The sequence below is a fragment of the Rhopalosiphum maidis genome, chromosome 2, assembly GCF_003676215.2.
Source record: "Rhopalosiphum maidis isolate BTI-1 chromosome 2, ASM367621v3, whole genome shotgun sequence".
NCBI lineage: Eukaryota > Metazoa > Arthropoda > Insecta > Hemiptera > Aphididae > Rhopalosiphum > Rhopalosiphum maidis.
In genome coordinates, this window is record NC_040878.1 from 29,175,527 (window position 1) to 29,200,276 (window position 24,750).

At 29.1% G+C, this 24,750-nt stretch overlaps 1 protein-coding gene across 2 annotated transcripts in view; it reads left to right on the top strand.

The window, feature by feature from the left end:
- Positions 1-24,750, top strand: part of LOC113551498 (discoidin domain-containing receptor 2-like) — a 159,185-nt gene that overhangs the window by 98,712 nt on the left and 35,723 nt on the right. For both annotated transcript variants that reach the window (XM_026953767.1, XM_026953766.1), the window contains 2 exons: positions 9,748-9,979; positions 19,098-19,245. In XM_026953767.1, coding sequence (XP_026809568.1) covers positions 9,748-9,979; positions 19,098-19,245 — 380 coding nt within the window. The remainder of the gene's footprint in view (positions 1-9,747; positions 9,980-19,097; positions 19,246-24,750) is intronic.

Consider the following 24,750-nt stretch of genomic DNA (forward strand, 5'->3'; position numbering starts at 1 on the left):
ACTGCGGGCGAAATGAAGGAAAGTCTTCCAAACAAGTTGAGCTTATTCTGGTGTGTTCGGTTTATTATTTTCTTAAAAGAAAAAAAAACTATATACCTCTAGGTATACTTCGAATGAAAATAATAATAACTATACAGAGATCGAGTGTGATGTATATTTTTATAAGTTTTTAATATACGTGAGTGCGCTGGGAGAAAATAAAATATTTAAAACCCAAACAGTTTTGTTTTATTGTAGGTATACGGACTCCTGTGCATATATGCTATAATATTTGTTTTTCACACTCATTCTGTCATTAACGCCACACCGGTGGATTTATTTGTCAATGGCACTTATACAAGACTCCTGCATGCGCATATTGAATATTGCATATTATACCAACTTATTTTATGTAATTATATATATATATATATGTATACGTATATGTATATACAGGTAGATGGACTTTTTATTATAACTGTTAAACTGTATAATATGTACATAGACCTATACACAACGCATATGCATTTAAACATTTATACATATATAATAAAAGGGGATGTGTGGTGGCATTTATTCATCGGACGCCGGAGCGAAAATGGAAATGGAAATGCAACACGAATTCGCCATTAAAATCACCGTACAGACGTTCACACGTGGGTACACAAACAAAATAGGCTCTGGAGACGAATGCGTCATATTATAATATGCGTTTACTATTTTACCTGATATGCGAACGATCTTGTGTATGTGTTGGTGTAGAAGGGTGTAGCATTTGGGATGATATCAATAAAACCCTGTCTGGCATTGTTATTGTTAAGTTTAATATTATGCATAATATTCGTCTAGAATTAAAGGTCACAGTAAATGTTATTTTGGTATGACCTTCACGAGATTCCTTTTTATACGATGGGTGACAGTGTAAACCGATTTGTACAGTTATAATTACCATATGGCATCCAAATCGGATGATCAAGTTTTTACTCCAGTGCTGTCTGTTATTCTCAAACACTGTCTTTAGACGTTACAAGATTCTTTTTGACTAAAAAACACCACGTATCAGGCGCTATCGGTACACACAAGACTGTGCGAATAATGGACAAACTATGAGCTGGTAGTTTGAATCACGCCGATAAAGCGTGTCGGTATGAAGATCTATTTACGCGTACGAGTATAATCACGAAATAGCGTTTCATCTTATTACAATCTAACAATCTAGAATTATGTACTGAGGTATATACCGGCTCGACGCATCTATTATAATACCACGCCATACCACACACGTTGCTGGGATGGTCGGTGAAGTCGCGGAAGAGAAACTTCAACGAACAACATAATATAATAATATTATAATATTCTATCTATTATCGTCATCGTGTTGTAATATCGTTCGTCGCTCGTCTCATCCGAGGAGCTCGCGTGCCGATCGAGTTTTGACGGTGACGCGTGCTCCGACGACCGTGTAAATAAACGCCACATGTCTCGCGGATAACAATGACGACGACGACGAAAACCAAGACGGTGTGCGCGCGCGAGGTTAGGCGTTAGAAACCGTTCGGCGGATAAGCCCCGAGACATTATACACGCGGCGGAGCGGAGATTTATATATACATATATGTACACACTAAGCCAACCGCTGGAAAAGATAATAATAGGATCCCGAGGAAGATCGCACAATATGTATATAATAACCTCGTGTGTGTGTGTGACGAGGGTAAGGTGTAATGCACATCTGTAAATGCCTATATCGGTTAATATAGTATATATTGTGTATATTATATTATTATAATATTGTACGGTGTAATATCGATTATCGTCGAGACCGAGCACTGCACATACCATTGTAATATTATAATAATATGTGTAGGTACGTATTATATTATCGTATAATATATAAATAGATAGTAATCCATCTTATACCTGTGCGTATTATTATAATTTATAATATCCTGATTCCTTTTGTACAACGGACTTGGATCAAAAATCGCCATAATTTCTGACCAATTACATAGAATTTCTTGATAATTTTTCAGCACACATGCGAATTAACTCTTAATAATTTACAAATAAAATACAAATTTCAAACATTTGTATAATTTAATTTTTTTTAAAAGAAAAATTAGAAATAATACGTTATATTTAGTTATGTTTCAGATTATCTAATAATCTTGTTTCTGCAATTCATATGTATATGTATTATACATATTATAAAATTATAAAAATATTAGTATGAAATAAAAATAAAAAATATTTATATTTCTAACCATACTTATTAATTGTGAATAATTCTTGAAATGATATAAAATGATGAGAATGCAAATTTTAATATAATTTAAATATTTACACTATATAGGAAACAATTCAGGCATACCTCTTGTAAAAACCCGTAAACCAATTTGGACATTTCGAAACCGATTCATATACTTCGAAATTCTATAAGAAAACATAAATTCATAATACGTCATTAATTCGCCGTCGAGATCGGATTTAATAACAAATCTTCAAAATTATGACATGTATCGCATTCCGGTGCTCCGTAAATTATAATATTACAGCCAAAGTCAAACAACATTATTTATTATTCACTTGTGTTTTCTATATTTCTGTTATTAATACCAAACTTAAAATACTCGTTTGTTTTGTCTTAATATGATATTATAATTTTGATTTAAAAACATTTGAGTTTGGAACAATATCTATGAGAATTATAAAAATTTAAAACGACGTTCGTATAAGCTTGAGAAATTTCATTGTACAAAACATTATAATGTACTATCATTTGAGAACAAAATTTTAGCAACATCAAACGATATATTATACATGATTTGTTTTAGTTATACATTAATATGCATAGCTACACTCGTGTGTTTTCACAAAGACGACACTAATAAATAATAACACATTTATTATGACATTCTATATGTGTGTGTGTTTTAGAAGTATAATTGTATTATACTAATAACTAATGAAGAAAAGCCAAGGAATTTAAATTAATACAAAAATATATATGCATATAATATATATACGTATATATTTCAAAGTAAATCTCTTTGGCACTCGTCCTTTTCCATTTTTGTAATTATTTACCTTTGTGGCTTTTCGACTAAGTAACATGCTATTTTCGAATAATATAGCCTCGAGTTGTTATTATTGTCACGTATTTATTTAGTCATATTGGTCGCAACGGTCGGAAGCCTAGGGTATAAGGTCTGAATAAAACCAAGAAACGTCACGCTATATCCACTGTATTCATAATAAGCAGAGATAAGACATTTGATTAAGTATTTATTACTCCGAAATCTTAAATAATTAACATTTACGAGAGGGTAAAAAAAAATGAACACTTAGTCTCCGAGAAAACTTAGTAGTCCCAATGCGCAACGGCGGCTAAAACAGCGAGTGGGTAGTCACATATTTTATTTATAAGATATTATTAAAAAACGAAGAAAAAAAATTTATGATAATGTGCTTATTATACTGAAATCCGTGAATAATCGTACCAATAAAAACATCATAATGCGACTATAAAAGCAAAAGTATGTTTATGAATACATAAATATTGTATCATTAATATTGAAGCAATACGCAGCCGAAGTTACGAGGACACGAACGTTATTTTATTTAGTTTTTACTTCGGTCTGGGCGTATTTATACTAAAAAATTTTAACTGGGCATGCTATTATAAATTAAAATATGTATAACTTTTCGTGAAATATTAAAATGTGCATGTTTCGATGATAGTGTTGCACGCACACGTCATTGACTAGGCACACAATGTCACAGTCATACAGCCCGCACACACAATACGATAAAAATATAATATAGGTAAAGCCAACACGAAAAATATACGTTTATGTTACATCTATTGAACTCCTTGAGCCGTTTTCAATCCAATATTATAGCATTACCATATCTGTGGTTGCTACGGTTTACGACATTAATGCATATTATTGTAATAATATTTCGGCGGTCGGCTTCTATGTGCATTATGCAACGGTTCCATAATAATGTGCCTTTTGTACGTACCTAATGATAATAATATAATAATATTTGCTGTTGCTACAGTGCACCAGAAACGCGTTGAATTCTCAAATAAATAATAATTCGTTTGCACCTATAATGTTATATAATAGATTCGTACTGGAAACCGTCTCGGGTGAGTTGTATCGCGAACATCACACAAACACACATATGCGTCACATATTATTATGTATTATCTATATGATACAATATTATGTCGTACAGAGTGTTTACCATACGGCTAAATTTGTACTGTGCACGTCACATCGCGTTTTACGACAAAATTGAATCATTCTCCGCGTGTGATAACAATATATACATGGAATGCACGATATACATATAATAATATGTACCTATGCAGTGCATAACGCGTGTGTCTTCGGGCGGAAATTCTACAGCAAAATTATGCTATTTGATACGTCTTATTCGGCAGCAGTAGTCGTTTTGTACGAATTCAGCGTATTAAAATTAAATTACAAAAATTTCCGATCACACTCGCTCTTATCCCATTATATTCTTTTCCGGTGACAGATAAACTTCCTCGCACCACTTTCTCTCACACGCTCTCTCTCTCTCTCTCTGTCTTCTAAGATGGCATAAACGTGTCGAAGTGCTTTTAGTAAACTCGATTTAAAACACGTATGTGACTGTATTGAGTATATATATATAATAATAACATGTACATAGTACAGTTCAGTATCGTGTACTGCAGTGTATACTGTATAGTCGTTTTGCGTGTACGCGATCATGTCCTACAGAAAAAAAAACATATAAAATGAAATAATAAAAAATATCGTGCACGCCATACGAATACAATTCGGATCGTTAAAAAAACATAATATGTCATCGCCGTCGTTAATACGCTATATAGGTGCCGTACGTATGTAAAAGGCTGAAGACACAGAACCCACCCAATCGTCCACCGCCCACACTGAATTCAATATGATATAATACAACTTTGTTATCACGCGTATACTATTATTATTATATTGATACACGTGGGTGGTTATACTTTCACAGCGATCAACTATGTTTATGGTAGTATAATGACTATAATATTATTTACAAAACTTTACCTATAGGTGTACTTCAAAATCTCGGGTCAGATTAAAATTGAATGAGGTAGGGTTCACGAATAAGTACATATTGGGCTAGGATTATTGAATCACTAACGTATCTACTGAAAGTATACGTAAGTCAGGTAAACATTTAGATAAAATCAAAGTATATTACTATATCACTATATCATAAAGTATATTACCGTTTTTGGCCAAAATATAGCTTTCTCTTTTCGGCCAAAATTTACCGTTTACTTTTCGGCCGCTGTTCTTTTTCGACCAGCACAATTTTCTTTTAAATTTACATTTTTGACAACAGAACATATTATTAAATTTGTAAAATTAAAAATAATAAAAATTAATATTTGTTTGACAAGTTTTACTATTCTTGTAGTTCTCGCTCTTCGATGTAAGTTTAATTTCGTTCATAATTAGTTTTTTTGAAATAATAATAACAGCGTTATTTCTTATTTGACATAATACAATGTAAATCAGTTATGATTATGTGTCTAAAGTATGGGTTATAGAGTATGGTAGTAATGCTAAAATATTGTACCTTATCGTTTCCATCTTATCTAATATATTATATATATTAAATTATTTTATTTTGTTATCATAATTATTTTATGTAGGTATTATAAATATATAATATATTTTATTGTATTACCAATTATTTTATTATTTTTTCACAATAAGTATTAGGTAATACATTTTTTTTTTTTTAATCACGTCTTTGGATACAGTCATATTAAATTCAGTAAAATTGTTATAATTGTAAATTTTAAAGAAAACTGTGTTGGCCAAAAAGAGAAGGATATATTTTAGCCAACTATCCAATATAGCCGAATAATTAACAATATGTTACATTTTTTATGGTTGATATATTCAATGCATAATACTATTATCAAACATTGTTATTTTGATAGTTAGAATATTATGGCACTGGTATAAGTTAAAAACAATTAATAATAAAAAAAGCTGTAAAAATGTATATTTATTGAATAACAATATATATGCAATTTCATTACGAAACATGTATATTAGTCTTGAATATTGTGTTCTGTCTAATTAAATAATTCTAAATGTACACAAAAAGTGTCGATATAAGTTACAGTTTTTATAATTAAAGTCTTATACATTAACACAACCATATAAAAAGTCAAGTTTGAATCAGATGTTTTAATAATTTATTACACTTGTATAAATTGTTGATGAACAATTTAAAAGAAACGTACATTTTACTTATTATTTGTTTAATAATTGTTATTACTCGATTGTCAATCAAAAAAAAAAATGAAAAAAGTTATTATTTTTAATGATATTTAGGCTTGTAATCTTTTTATCTTCATAAATTGTATTTTATTATGTTTGACAATAAGCTCAACGTGCATTTGTTTATTGACTAATTAATAATTGTCTGTCAGTTTTTGTTCGAACTTAAATAATAATTATTATGATTATAGGGACAATAATGAAATATTTTGTATTCAGAAGGACTGATGTAATAGATAACCGCGAAGCTAGAAATTCACTATTCATAATCAATGTATTTCCATAGTCCATACTAAGTATTCACAAACAATAAATTATTTAAAATATAATGTGTAAAACATATTCAACCTCAAACTGAACAAATACAAAGAAAGAAAATATTGTATGTTTTATTTTTGTTATAGTAGATAATTAGCATATTATAGCTTAATCGGATCTTTACCAATAGTTTTATAGAATAAAATAAAGTGTAATGCATTAATTATTACATTTAAAGAAGAATAATCAAAATAGGTGCAAATTAAATTTTCAGTAAAAAAAACCATTCTTAATATTATTTTTATATTTATCTATTCCAGTCAAAAATTACTTTAAAACACATTTAAATGGTAATTTTTAATTCGTAATATTTGATAAAAATAATAATACATTTATATATTATATTATGAAGAAACAAAGTCTACTTGTAAATATTTATAAATACATTATTTTTATTATTCATTTGTGCTTACAATAATTATTTATTGTAACAAATAATATAAAAAATAAAATGTATGTAAAAAAAATGTTTTGTACATGTAAGAAAATTTAAATTTAACATAAAATCAATATATTTTATTCATTTTACAATAATAATCAGATGAATAATATTATAATTATTAGTAAATAGTGTAGTGTATTAAAAAGAGTGTCGTGTTTTATGTTTATATTTTCAACTTTTGTTCTGTATAAAAAAAAGACAACTTTCTTCTTGACTGTAGAATTTATGAAAATAAACCTGACCTATATTTAGCTTGATATCCTCGATGAAAATGCGGTTACGAATACCCTTCAAATTATACAGAATGGTTTTAGCATAATAATATGCCATTGTTATATTATATGGACAACGTTATATTCCTGGTGTTAAATGCATTCTGTTTAAAAGAAAACATAATAATATAGTTACTTTGTATACATATAATGCATAATAAATTTCATTCGTACAATACAATTATATATTAATCTCAAAACGCATTTAAACTGTTGGTAGTGAGTTGTACATTAAAAACAATATGAAATATTGTTCACGTATAAACACAAAAACCATTCTAATTGTTGAATAAACCACACTACTTACGTACTGAATGTACCTACATATCGGGGTATTTTTCTTTTTAAGAGTTATAACATTTATTATTTCTGTCAAATGTTGTGTTTTCAAAAAAAATACAATAATAATAACAATTAATTAAATAATAATTTAAAACTGTGCAAAATTTAAGAAAACTTAAATTAATTTATTTTTTATAAATATTTTCTTATAATTTAATAGAAAATAATCTTAAAACCAAACAGTTTGATCAATTCAATTGAATTAACTATTAAATTAATTACTCAGAATAAACATAGCAATACAAACATTATTTTTTAAATTTAACTATTTCTCTAAACATGTATAAAATAATATAATTACATCGTGTAATACGCCCTTGAAATTCGATACACACTAAAGACTTAATTGAAATATTACATGCTACCGTGATGTGCAAATGACGTGCATTTCGGTTGTTTTTGTACGTTCGTCGAGAAACTTTTTGACAAAAACCCACCAACAGTCGAGTGGCTGCGTATTATTATTACAATAAATACCACGATGGAATAGCATTAGATATAACTACTAAAATAATAGTATGATAATTTGATTATATTCAATATAATTTCGCGATTAGCTTATTAATGTTCAGATTAAGTCGCAATGAAAACAATGAAAGGAATTGTACGAGATATTATTGGAAAGATGTCCTAACAGAAATACATCTGCCACTGTAATAGTTGCCTCTTTGTGTTGTCCACATAATAATAATAGTTTGTCGATTGTTTGTCCAAAAACAAAAGGGTCGAAAAACTGTTAACCGTTATAGTCAGTTTAGGTACCGAGAAAGTTTAATTAAAGTAGCAATTTTTAATCTAAACACTTATAGCAAGCCAAATAATTCTCGAGGATAGTAACAAAAACCACGTTTCATTAAATTCTTCAAGTGGGTATACAATGGTTTACGTTGGTTTGAAGCTATGGTTGGACTGACGGCTTTACTAATCGCAACTACTTATTTTCACGTAATTTAATTTAAACTTGTTTAATTCATAAGTTGTGTTTGACGATATTCAAAAATTTGCAACAAAAACACTTTCAGCGATAAAAAAAAATATATATTCATTTTTTTATCGTGCTTAACGAACTTTGAGATATTTATTATTTATACAACTTTGTCAATTTACAAAATTGAAATTAATTATTTTCAAATTTTCGTACCATTTAATTAGTAATAAATTAAACATATTTTATTTTAATTAATATTTAATTATTAACAAATCTCTGGACACCATTAATAAAACTTTATTTTAAAACAATATTTATTTAATAGAGTAACTACTAGATAGTAATGTAATAATTAATAATGTATAATCTAAACTGGAACAATTGGAATCTATTATAATATGAAAAATACATTAATTTAATTAAAAATAAAAGTGAATATAATTAGGTACAAATTATGTTTTAATATAGTATAATAAAATACACGAATAGTGTTTAAAAATATACTTATCTACTAAAATAAACGATAATTTATTTTCTATGTCTATAATTAATTGTTGGATATACCAGCATATTTAATTTCTCAAGAAAATTGTATTAAGCACGAACCTTTTCTCATGAAGAATATGAGACTTATATTATTTATATTACAATATTAAATTTAGTACTTACGGAAAATATATAATTCATTATAATATTGATTTTGACTATCCTATTTTAGTATATTTTATTTCAAAGTGGTTTTATAGAAATGGAGTACATTTGTTTTACTATAAGTTATTTTTTCAACAAACAAAATAAACTAATCGATAGTCAATAATGTAGGAATAATTAAAATTGTTCATTTTGATTCATATTAATGGGCAAAATCATACTGATAACAATTAACTGTTTCACTACTGGAGTAGGTATGTATTATGGTTTAATTGCGCCAAATTGCATTATTATCCGCTATCCATTATTATCAATAATCAGCTGTTGTACAATAAACTTATAACCATTTGGCCATAAATGAAACCCATTGTACAGATACCTAGTATAATATTATATACGTTAACTCACATACACACCTACTACCAGATCCACAACACGTATAATAACCGTCTGATCTATCCACAGGTTAAAAGTGGAACGTGCCGGGGGTGGTTGGTGTCCCAAGCCACCGGTAGAGCAAGGCGTCCGTGAATGGCTGCAAGTTGATTTCGGATCTGTGCACATGATCACGGGAGTGCAAACTCAAGGACGATTTGGCCACGGGCGTGGACTCGAATATGCTGAAGAATACACATTGGAGTACTGGAGACCCGGGTTGGGAGAATGGAAACCGTACAAGAGATGGGACGGAAAACAGGTAAGAACCTAACGATTGAAATTTGTATTATCATTATTTGTTATGGTGTATTAGTATTAAAATAAAGGTTAAAGCTATTCAGATTTGTTGAGATTTTTCAAAGTTTACTTTTAGTTAACGTATAAACATTTTGTAGAAGTATTTTCAACATTGCAGTTCCTAGCTTAAAAACCCATACATAAAAATGTATGTACTTTGGATAAGACTTATAGACTTAGAAATCATTAAACAAACTGACATTAAATTTGTGCACACACATTATTTGAGTCTCGTCGAGTTAAGTGTTATTAAGCATTTTTTTTTCATTATTCAACCCATGTAGGTAGTATAGGTTAACTCACGCATATATGTATATACGTGTATTTTGCTTTTTCTGTAGAATGGCGTTAGGTATATGCTATAAGGATTGCCATTAGTTACAGAAATAAAAGAGATTATTATATTTAAAAAAATGTGTATATATATATATATATTATAATATATGTATATACAATATAAAAAAATATGTAAGATTTTTAGCTTATATACTTAAAGCTTAGTTGACTGGTTTTGACGGAAATTTCATAAATTGTTCTTAGAGATATCAAAAAATGTAGAAAATAAATTTAAACTACTCTAGAAAATATACCAAGTCTATATCTAATCTGACAGGGGAATTGTCAACTTCGGTCGAATTAGTTCAAAAAGCGGTGTTATCGACTTACATTTTTCGTGATCATACCGTGACTCGTGATATACAATAAAACTGAAACACACCAATACAGTGCCAAAGTCGGGTTAACATATAATAATATTATAAAATGCCGCGTTGTGCATTTACACCGTAATACTTTTATAAAAACAAGTTTTTTTTACAATAATAATATGTAACCTTAAATAAGCTCATCAGGATTCAGGACGTGCCCAGACTATATTTCATTGTTATTATCGCGTAATGCATTCTGTTTGCGATGATAATCGCGCTTACTTTTATTACGCCGTTGTCTGAGTGAAGGTCGAATTGGTTTAAAAATGTATTATAACATTTATAACACGATTATTAACATTGTCACATCGACGTAAAACAATAATTTATAGTCCACGATCGATGAATAGCTTTCGACAGGTTAATACATATTGTCATCATCAATAATATAGTTATTAGTTAGTTGTGTGTGCGACTATGATAATTTTCTTAATAACATAATAATGCCGACTGACAAGATCTTTATTTGAGAAAAAACTTATTCAACCTCTTTTGAAAATAGTTGCCAAGTTTAAAATATATATTATTGCACGAACATTATATATTTTAACATGAACAATTAAAATTTGTGACAAAAATGACACTCCGCGGTCGTATAAAACCACACGTATTTCAGCGTGATATTATTCTTATATTGAGCAGTCCACCACACATTTCTATTTCCTTGTTGTCCTTCAAACGATTAAAAAAAAAAATAAAAATGGCTTTCGTCGACAATATATTCAACAGCCATTTAACGCATTATTATTTTAGTTTTCGGTAGGCAGAGAGTAGTTATTTATTCGAGCCAAAAACAATGAGGACTTCGAGAACATGGTGAATACAGCAGTGGACAAAATGTTTTACGAGTTTCATAAGGAAAGTTTAGTCCGTGATGGCGATGGTGATGTCGGTAGTGGTGGTGATGGTGGTGGTGGTGGTGCTGGTAGTGGTAGTAGCGGCAAAAGACTTAGGGACCCAGAGCACGTTATTAAAAACACTGGGAAATTTATGGAACGATAACAATAATATCGACCTCCCCTGTTATCTCTCTTCTGTTCTTGGGGCCGACGTTAGCGGACAATAGTTCCGAAACGAAAACTTTCACGCCCTGAGTACAGTTACACTGTCGTGTGTTTTAAAATTTTGGTAATGTTGTTTTTTTTTAAAAGTATATTTAAGACATTTTTATAGTTATTACTGATAGTTATATGACCGCTATGGTCGTTTTCTGCCCCACACAAATAAAAAACACAAATTTATTAATGTGAGTTGACTTTTAAATATTGACCTTAATTTTAAGCAATCAAACTGTACCAATGTAATATAATATCATGAGTAGATAAGTATGTTGATCTATTTATAATAAATTTACATTTTTATGTTTATTAATAACAAATTATAATACTTAAAACATTGAAAATTATTATTAGTAGTAATTAATGATATTATATTACCAATATTTTAGATTTAGATTCAGTTACATGCGTAAAACACATACTTACTTGATTTTGCAGAAACATTTTTTTTTATTATTATCATTCCTTGAAGCTTTTTGAAAAGTGAATTGGTGGGATAATATTAAAAAAATAATTATTACCATAACAACATTTCTGTTTATAACTCATTATAAATGAGTTATAAAAGAGTAGTTGTCTCAACAACTTCAAATTTGTTTTAGTTTATAAAATTACCCTACATACTTGACATTTCCATAAACTATTCTGCAATAACTAAACATTACTCGAGTATAAATATAGAATAGTATTTGTTTAAATGTTGATCAGTTTAAACTTATAATATGTACAATTTATAAATGATAAAACTAGGTACCATAAATATGAAACCTTTCGGTTAATTAAACTAGGTTAATTATTTTTAATTATTTTTGAAAAGCAAAGCAGTTTTCCAACACTCGATTACTGTATACTATTATAATAATATTATAATTATCTTACTTAATTTTAACACATTTGTAAAACGGCGTAATGTATAGGCAATATAGCTACTTTTTTGTATATATTTTTTGTCATAATAATATAGAATTTTGTATCACTTACTTTAATTTGAATACAAAAATATAATAATATCAATAACATTTTTATACATATTAGCATCTATAATTTACTAATATATTAGATAACATATTTTATCAAACATGAACCTTTAATAGTAAGTATTTTAATAATATTTTATGTTTTTATCATTTAAAATAATATCATCATACCACACATATTTTAGGTATATTTTTAGTAAATTAGTTTCAATGTCTGATAAAAATATGAAATATTTTATCAAAGTTGGTACGTGAGTGTTTATATGTTTTGTGCTTTACGCATTACGTTTTAAAATAATTGTAATAATATTTATAAAGTAATATACCATAGTATATTTTTCTTTGATTTGTATTGCAGTATACTCATTAAATTTCACTTTATTATTATTATTATTATTACTATTATTTAGTAGAAAAAAATAAAAATTAATAAAATAAAATAAATATAGGTTAGTCGAATATATAACTATTACCTACTATAAAGGATATCATTTTATAGAAATAAAATCAATAGTAGAGGGAAACTCGGTAAGGAGTACAGACACACGTTTATGGACCTCGTTGAGTTGACAAAATAAGTATAATAAGTATTTCAAATTAACTGCAGAGGATAGAAACCAATAGATAATTATTATTGTGTACTAGTAAAAATACAAAATATAAATAATATATAAACTAGATACTGATAACAAATTAATGTAATAGCGTACTTACTTCCATTTTTATTCTATAAAACAGTATCGTACAATATGAAATTAGATTTTTTCTTATATCTAGATAAAAAATAATTAATAATAAATACGTTATTTTAAAATGCTCTTACGAGCACCATAATCATTGTCTAACACTGAATTATTTAAACGACTATAGGTAACAGTTATATAATATTTGTGAATAAGCATATTTTTTTGTTTAAATATTCGAGTGTCAAAAATATAACAACATGTATATTTTCGTCAGGTGATGTATTTATCTATATGGTTTCCTGTGGTGAGATGCCGTAGGTATTTATATCATAATAATAATAATATCGTACAACAATAAGCGGTGATAATATAATATACCACATTGAAAACTGCCTCTGTGTACGATACACATTAACAGTCGATACTGGTTTATGGTGTACGTTAACTTTTCTATTATGCTCGTGGACGTGCCCACTTGACCATTTCGAGCGGAAAATATTAAACTCTCACGTTCTCGCTTTCGACGATTATATATCGTGTGTGCGCACGGTCGAATTAACGAAATTCGATGTAGCCTGTAAATATAACGTGCGAGTATACCTTTCCGGAGAAATATGTTGGCTAAATGTGTTTGAAAAATATATACATATATATATAATATATATATTTACAAACAGCAAAATGCTTTTTCCTCCAACACGCAACAAAGGTTTTATGATGATTTTATAACTCTTATAAATGCTAAACCTTGTACGTCTGTCATGCGTCGTTCATCGTCATTCGGCGCGCTATTTGCCCGCGACCACTTAACGTTTTGAAATAGTATTAATGTATATATATGTATATATTTATTTATACATTTATATACAAACGTGAGCCCAGTCGTCCTTGAACGTGTTTAAAAGCAAATCCAACAAATAATATATTATTTATAATTTTCAATAACATTACACAAACGTACATAATAATAATAGTATATAACATTCTTATACACCCTTTTGGTGTATTCTGTGGCATGTATATGCGTGGGTGTGACATAAATTGCATTAGTACGACTACTACATTACTGTAAATGAAAAACATAATTTTAACACGTTTACCGTACATTTTAAATTATAATAAAGTTACACCAATACAATATTATTATTGTAAACTAAAACATGTTCATGTGACAGTTATATAACTATATTATACACAGTTATGTGTATGATTTCATTTAATAAATAACTGTCCAATATCAAATTCTAATGAGTATTTTAGACAACTATCCCGTACAAAGAAACACAATGTATATATTATATAATATAATATTTACAGTGCAGTTATAAATCCTAAATTCAAAGTATGGAATAAGTAATAATTAATTTTTAACATAATCCCATGTCAAAACAAAAGTTCTATTATATTAATATAGTTTTCAAAGTTAAACAGAAGTGGTTAACTCTTTCAATTTTTAGTTTCGTTAAGTATATTTTACGCATCTCGCTGAGCTTAGTATAAATCTATTTAAAAAGCTGTCTGTCAACTTTTTACCCGTAATTCTAGTTCGAACCAACATAAACTTTTCTAGTGAATTCCAATAGTACAAACGTACACGATTTACGTATTATACATATACCAAAGTATAATATATGTATATATAGCATGTTTTGAACTGTTTAAAAATTGAATAACGTTAAAATCGTACTACTCGATATTTGCAGTTCCAGCACACTATGTACATATCATTAGACGACAGAGGTATTATAATATCAATATAAAATTGACTGGGCTTTATCTTATAAACCTTATCGTTCTACATTTACATTGATGGTCAACAATATAAAAATATGATAATCAATTCTCTACGATTCGTCAAAGACAATAACTATTTCTATAATATATCTATTTATGTCCGATCAATATAAATATATATAACAAGTACACTGGGCATCGTATGACGTAATGTTTGGCCACAACCATTGAATAGTGCAGCGGTCAGAACATTATACTATATTATGCTCGTTTTGTACGACAAACATGCAAAAATGTATTCAGTTAAAAGTGGTTTGTTTGTACCAAAAATTGATTTACAATTTAAATATTTAAAATTCATAAATCTCATAGGTTTATAACGTCAAACATTCAAAAACATTGAATTCATAAACAATGGGTTTTTTTTAAAAATAATGTTCATTGTAATTTTATGACGCATTGACTGATACTAATGTACCACAAATGTATACATTTAATTAAATGAGTTTTTATATTTCTTTAAAACGAAAAATCATTCGATTATTGAAAGTCAAATCGAAACATTATATCGTAGTTATAATGTATTTATATGTCCATATACTATATAGGAATAAAAAGATAGGTAGAGAGATACGTAATATTATATAATATTACTTTCAGTTCGAAAGGCGCTCGCGCCACTCCAAGCAGACCGACCGACCCGGTTGTTTCGGAATTTATCGGAGAGTTCAGATTCGAGTCTGGGTCGGGTGCCCCGCACCGGCCTCATCTGGCCTCGGAACCGTCGTTCTTTCCGATTTATCCGAGCAATTACACAGAAGTTGGCCCGAAAGACAAATCGCCCAGCACTCTCGGGCGACCCGTCTGCCAGTGTACATAAATATATATATATATATATATATATATATGGAAATCGTGAAGTGTCTTCTATCCCGCACCGACACGGTCCCCGCCATCGTCCCCCGTGGACGACCGGAAACGCAAACTCGCGAGACGTATATATGCATATATCTTGTAATTGTGTGTGTATGTGTGTTTTTGTTTGTGTGTGCTGTGTATATACGGTCTTATAAATTCACATTGAAACGGTAGCGGCATGGCACGCGCAACTATTACGTTACACCCGGAAGGCACTACTTTTGTAATTCCGGAAACTTTGCAACGATCTCGGCGGGTATAAAAGTGCGACGTTTACGTTTCAATTGATCATCCCCCGTCACCGTCCGTTCCGCATCGCGACCACCCTTTCTCACACACGCGCCTTTTGTGTGTGTGTGTTATATATATATATACCACTGGTGACAAGTTTCAGTAGGTCAATATCGGTTTGTGCGTAACAAGTGTGCAAGGGCGACCAGACTAACTACACGGCGTTTAGACTACTACCACAAATCTCTAATAATTTGTACGTTTTACGCCATGACAAAGTTTTTTCCCACACTCTTTCGATAACCAGAACAACAGACTTACGGTTTTCGTCGATTTCCGATCTTTTCTACCAATATTTTGACAACATTTTAAACCAATACAACGTATAATATAATATTAGCGTTATTATGTTAACTACTTTGTTCAGCGCACGATAAGAGCAAAAGAGCTATTTTGTCGTAATTTTACATAATATCTTATATCACTTGAAACAGGTAAGCTGTTTTTCATGTACCTACCACATCGTCGTGATTTGTTTTACCCAAAAGTTTTAATATAGTGTACGATTTTTTAAACATTTTTAAACAAGATATCAAATTTATTGTTACGCTCAATAATTACCGTATAATAGCTATTACTTTTTTTTTTGTTAACTGATATTCATTGATTATTTCGGGAAAATTGTACCACTTTTATGTTTGATAAATATCAAAAGTTGAGGAATCAAAAACGTATTTATTTTTGATATTTTTGAGAAATCGATGCATTCCCTCATTTAGCCTTACAATACCCATATACTTACCGTACACCGATATGACACGACGATGTGTAACGTCTCAAAACACAATTATACGAAATTTCTGCCGTGATAATTGATATGCTTATTATTATTTATATAGTGTATAACGTAATTTCTAATAATTATAACTACCGATAATACTACGCAGTATTTTAAATAAAATGAGAAGAAAATTTCAATTATCATAAATTTTTGTAATCCTCGTCGAATACTCAAAGACAGCGTGTATAAATATAATAATAGTTATTAACATTGCATACACACATACTTTCATTTTACCGTGCTTATATGAAATATTGTTTATGGACATTAATAGTTATCTCGGGAGTTATTATGTCCTTTAACCTGTCCTTTTAACTCGAATTAAGCTATAATGCTCATTAACTGTTTAATTTTATTGATAAAATTATATTAACTCCAACTCTGAGATTAAAAAATGCATATTATAAACAACTTATTGCAAATTAATATTTTTGGTGGAAATTTTAAAATGTCAAATTTTGATTAATACCAATAGACTATTACTATTTATTCTTAACGTTAATTATTATGATATCTTTAATTATACAGTGCTAATAAATAAAAATATAATACATTATGTTTATTATATTTTTAATTATCAATTTAAAGCACTATTATAGTTTTAAGCTTTAACGTTTTAACTAAATTAGCTATCTTTTTTTTATTTAAATTTAAATGTACACATCGTTATTTTAATTTTAATTATATAGATTATACTTAATGACAAGTTAACGATTGCAGAATATAAATATAATAAATAACTTAGATGCAACTTGCAATAGAATAGCCTCGAAACCCTTGATTTATAATAGTATATTGACAAAATACATGTTTTTAGTTAATTCATATAAATAATAATAAAAAATCAGTTCTAATTATTATCATATCTACGAGTATTCATCTCAATAACACATGACATACAGAACAAATTTTTATAAATAACTTAATCTTAATCCGGTAAACACACGAGTGTTCTTGAGACCTGGAACATGTGTATAAGTTATAAATACTGTGCAGTATCGTTATCATTTAACATTTATTCGTGATTTATACATTGAATCAATTTTTACACATGTTTTCCTTAAGCTATCTTTACATGCGTTGATCAATAAGCTTAATTGATATCTTAACGTGTATTAATCCAAAATATTCCATTTGTGTAATATTATTTTATTATTGATAAAGTGATAAAAACATAAAATCTTAAATTTCTTATAAAAAACAAATTATAAAAATTGAGTCTGGACTAACTACTAACAACTAAAATCTCTACTTTTGAAAATTCAAAAAATAACTCATTTATGACTCCATTTTAATTTTCTGCCAACCAAAATTAACGAATTATCCGACTCGGGTCATACTGATGATGTTTTATAGCATGCCCAAGGGAAAACCCGCAAATTCCAGTCATGAATGCAAAGTGCTTGGACTTTCTTTAATATTTTATTAATATTATTCAAATTATAGAAATAATCAGATGTATTAAATTAAATTTTAAAAATCGTATAAATAATAATGTAAAACATAATTTATTTTGGTCGTAGCATCTTTTAAAAATACTTTTTCTTTGAAAGTTACTATAGATATTTACCGCCATTGTAAATTTTATCTAATATATATTTTATAATATTATAATAATGCGGTGCGTGATCCAGCTACTTATGTTGTTTATTTGTATGATAATGGTATATATGATGTGTTATTTTATTTGGGTATTTTTTTTTTTTTATTCAATTCCCAGTGATGATATAATAATAATAATAATAATATGCACCGTTGACTTCGCTTCGGAAAAAAAAACTAACTCTGACCGTAAATAATTTTATGCGCCGTACAATATATCTGCTATGGCTGCTAGTATGTATTATATTCGTATTCCGGAATAGAAAACCGAATGCACCTATTGAAAATTGCTGAAGGTTATATGCCGTACGTTTGATTTATTTCAGATAATGTCCGGCAACACGGATACCTCGACCGTGGTCTTGCACCATCTGCTTCCGCCCGTCTACGCATCGCAAGTACGCATATTGCCGTACAGCGTTCACCGTCGCACCGTTTGCCTGAGGGCAGAGATCAGAGGATGCCCGTCCGACCGTGAGTAATAATCGTAGATTTCTATTATATCAACGATGGCGCAGTCGTATAATAATAGTACAGTGACTGTAGTAGTACATCTCGGCGTGTGCTTGTGTATATATATATATATGTATGTATGTATATATGTATTTATTTATATATATATATAGAGAGAGAGAGACTTTGTCGGCGCAAACAACATATTGTGTACATATATACGTAATATATAGAAACGAGAACCGTTTCGTACATTCAAATCGATATCATAGAAATCAAAATCACGAGGGAGTACATACTGAGTCGTCTGTATCTATAATATATATATATATATATACGAACAAGCGTATTTGGTATATAAGTATATACCTTATAGTAATTCCTTTTTCGCGTATAAAACCGGAAAACGGTCGAATAAAATATATTATTTAATAAGAAAACCTGCAGATATAATCATATAACCCGGTGAACTACTCCACATGATGAGTATAATAGTAGTTGTATACCCACACACGCCGCAGCGTATTATTGGTGTAATATTGTCGTCAATGTATTATTATTCGTATGAGATAATTTAATTATACGATTCTGGTTGGTTCGCGATAGATCGTCCATTGTGAGAGACGAAAAAACGCGATTTAAGTCGATTGTTGCGGACAAATCGGAGTGATTGTAGATAATAATATCGTATCGAATAAAAACTGCACTAGTTATGTGTACCGTGTAGATAGGCGTCGTACGTGCGCCGAATGCCGATGTCCGGTATCGCGCGATACGTCTTGTTTGTGATTTTATAATAATAATAATAGTAATAATAATAATAATAATAATTACTTTTGGCGTTAACAATCCGCTCAAAAACGCAATTAACTCGACACTATCGGAAACGACGTCAATGAAGCGCACGCACAACACACACACCATGTACATTTTAATCATTTTCGAGCGTGCGAAACGTTCTTCGCTCAAATTACTCAGCGTTCACCGTGTCACTATAATATAACCAAGTCGTTGATTCAAACGATTCAGGTCAAAGAGATATGACACTGTACAATGTGCATGTGTGTGTGTGTAATATGTACTTTTCCTCGCACGACTCGGAGAATAAACAAATAGGCGTCTTGTTGAAACGCGCGGTCTAATTAACGGGTAAGACTCCGGAGTTAGTGCACAAAGATGTAAGTGAATTAAGTGATAGCATCGAGTAAAATTAAATTACCTACTTAAATTATAAATTCAGTACACAATGTCAGTCGTCAGTCTCTAACCGTACGCGCACTATTATACGATTGTTTTGACCGTTGTGTTGTATTGAAACGACACGTCGTAGTTATCATAATAATATCGTACACGTTTATTTTTATCATTCATATTATCTTAATACTCAGTGACACGGTCTTACCTGGCTATTTTCGGGTGCTTGTAATCGAATGAAAAAATATATCGTGAGTCGCGACTAGAACCTTTCATATTCGCTTCGAACCAACTACAAAGTCTGGTTTATGCTACGCATTGTGCATATCATACAAATATGTTCTTGTATATCCCTACACAAAAAATAAAATGCTACCGAGTATTTTCATAACATAAAATGTTAAAAGCCAAACTTATATTTCCATTAAGCCAACAATACCTGTAGTCAGTAAATCCTTCAACTGTCTATTTATTGAATAAAACATTAAATTTCATCATCTTCCAGTTATAAATTTAAAAAAAAAACTACTATTTTAAAAGTAATTTATAATTTATTTAATTAATTTATGTTTATTGAACATTTTGTTTTTACAATAAGTTATAATAATATTATAATATGTACAATTGTAAAAATATGTATCTAAAATATTATCGATTATAATTTTTTTTAATAATTATAATAACGAATGATTTGAAATAAAATTATTTTATCACAATATAGCAAAAACAGATACATTTTTTGTAAAGTATAGGGTATCCTTTTAAAAACTACCAGATCAGATTGGGCCAATCATCAATGACATAAATAAACAAATCGTTACACTTTCATGCTGTATGAACTATTTAAAATCGCATATAAGGACTCGATCTTAATGTATAATGTGTACATTTTAGATAATTATACGTAATAATTTGTATAGCTGATAATATTTTTTCAAACTGTGTAGGTCTACATTTACAGCAATACGAGAACGTCGATATAAATGATATAACCATACTATAATCGCTGAACTTATATAGCAATTAATTAAATGTACTAATTAAGCTGTATACTAAAATTCAGAATATTGTAATCGATTATTAATTACATGTAAATTATAGTTAACCAAATTATTTGAATGTTTGAAAAAAGTACTCGATGGGTCTTGCGCGCACAAAAATCAATAAAATTATTATTTATGAGTTTATGACCCATTTAACACGCGCGTCGTGTGTATATAAAAACATTAAAGCTGCTATTTTTTTTAGTTTGTTTATGATAAAAGTCATCGATATGAACTCAAATATCGAAAACAATTGTATTAGTTATATAAAAAATGTTGAAATCAAATTTATAAGAATATTTTCCCTCGATTAGAATATAATATGATAGTTTTATATTATAAGCATGAATCATGTGCAATATAATATTCAATTTTAATTTCTCCACACTCGTTAGTTGCCACAAAATAAAATCAATTTTGTCATTATTTTAGTGTGAAATAACACTGAATGATATAATAACGTTATCATACTTGAAATGATCGACGTATGAATTTTGGTTGATATCGATATTATTAATAAAAAAAATTGGGATATTTTGTTATCATACCATATTTTACATTTTTCGTAAGTGTAAAGTTAAATGCATTTGTGATAAGTCCTTATTATACCGCCTTTATATACTACTTACACGAATTCCTATTGAACCTAACCAGACATCGTTAAACTATTTCGCCATCTTATAAACATATATTTTTTTCAATACAAATACAAATCGATTTTTTTTTAAATAATAACAGTTTAGTCTTTACATTTAAAATTAAGCCATATTGTTATAGAACTGTGTACTATATTTGAACAATACGTCGGTCGGTATTCTTATACTCTAAATACATTTCAATGCAAAGATTTAATCATATTTCAATGTGTTTTTCTTATTTATCAAAAAATAAAAATAAAACGTATGTACACTCTACATATGCACTGGTATAATAAATATACTATACAAACCTAGCCCATTACAATATTCCATGCAATATTATTTAAAAACATATGTTTAGAATCGAATTTGCATGCGAGAACGAAAAAAATAAAATGAAAACATGGCGTATATTGATTTTGCAAGATTTACTTATACAAACAATAATATGCAGAATACCAAAGTACTTTAGCGAGCGTTGTTTGGTGAATCAAAACTCAAAAATGTTATTGTTTGAACTGTCTATAATATAAATGGATGACGCACGTGTCTCGGAGATTTTAGCTTCTATTCTGTTGATATTTACCGATAGATACGTGTCGGTGGCTGAAAGTGAAATACAAATGGAAAATAGGAATTGGAAAATAACAGGTGAAAGGTTTTTTCACCCCTTTTTATTTTATCTAATAATTTTTTTGCCGAGAACGTATTGGCCATTACTAAAACCCAGTTGAATTCTTCCCACACGTGTTTCGTTGTATACGGCATCTAAAAGCCTTTGGTCCGCAAAAGACTATTGGTATAATAATATATTATTTTACCGCTACATTTACCACCGGCACCTTTGATAGTTGTGGCTAACAAGAAATTTTACCCCCAAAGGCTTACTCGTTTTAACAAAAACCCTTTTTGCGTTCTTTAGTGTTCTTTTTTTTATTACACTTTCATAGTAAGTATATCCCTTCTGCGCATACAACGTGGTGACGGCTTTGTCCATCTTATCGATATAACTATAAAGGATTAAAGCGTATTGCCCTTATTTCCAATTTGTCTGAGCTCCCATACCATATATAAGACTCGTTATTTACTAACTCGATTACATATATATATATATGTGTGTGTGTGTGTATAACTACCGTCCAATTATTATTAAATAATTCAATGCACAGACATTGTATTTAGTAGTTACCCGTGTTTAATATTGTATTATTCTTATGACTATAGGCTTTTTATACGATATGCACAATCATAGTTATGTTTGCTTGACATCAAAGCATTGACATTGGCACGAAATCAAAAAAAATTATTGTTCCATATAACCGTACGTGTAAGTGCAAATCCGTATGGTACATTCAAAATTATAATAACTCTTATTTTAAAATAAGAATTTATTGCAGTTTCTATTGCTTAGTGTTTCGAGAGAGATCGACTTCGCAACAAAAGCTGGCAGGATGTTCATTTAAGTTTGTTGATTCTTAATGGTACGGCAATAATTCATTTTAGAATTTATAACCTAAAATAATATCAAAGAGGGGAAAAAAATTGGCTCTTAATGCAATATATGGATACGAGATTTCCGTACGTGACAGCAATATACTTCTTTGGACTAACCGGCTGTCTGTGTAACACTGTAGCAGTCTGTATATACTGTAGAGTATATTATATACAATATACATACTATACCGGAACAAAAACATAGGAAAATATGGACGGCCACGCATTTCCACCCCGTAACAAACATCATCTACCCCTTCCCTCGCAAACACACCGCGGTTCGCAATATTCTACTACCGAACAACCGACCGGAATTTCGATTAATCACGCTGGACACGTTTCACCATGCGGTGTACACTACTCCGAGTACCAAAGTTTCAGCAAACGCCAAAATAATAACCAGTATTCGACCCCTAACAGTTACCTGGGGTTAGAATTTTTTTTCCCTCGTCTGGTGCATATATCTGATACAGTCAAATCCTTAACGGATTATAATGCGGCTCGTGTTGGCTTATATTAACCGGACGTTGAAAAGGGTCGGTTAGTCAGATATTAAATATATTGAAAATAATTGAGATGATTCGGCTAATTGACTCCAAATTCTAATAATAAATAAAAAAAACATCAAAATTCACTTAAAATATCATATTGTATGATAATACTTTCATTTGAATCAAACTGCGCTATACAATTATTACTCTTTGAAAATTATTAATTTATATTGTTTTTTTTTTATAAAACAATTCTGCTTTCGTTTTTTACTATTTAACGTCATTAATCTGATATTTTCGATGACTTTTCCTCAATAAATACCTTTCTGAAACATTCGAACTTTACAAAATACGAGAATATAGCCTATATAAAATAAATTAAATATTCAAAAACTTTAATAATTATTTATTATGTATTAAATATAAACTGTATATATATTACCTCGTATTAAATTTAATAAACATATCATTCCGTTATAATTGATGTATAAGAAATAAAAATAATTAATTTTAATATATAATCTATCATTGTAGATGCCTACTATGATAAAAAATTTAAATTAAAAATACATTTTCATATGAATTTTATTTTTATTGTTTTTCCTACTGGTTTAGTGGTGAAAATATAATATTATAATTTATTATTACATCCAGTGGGCGGCTCGT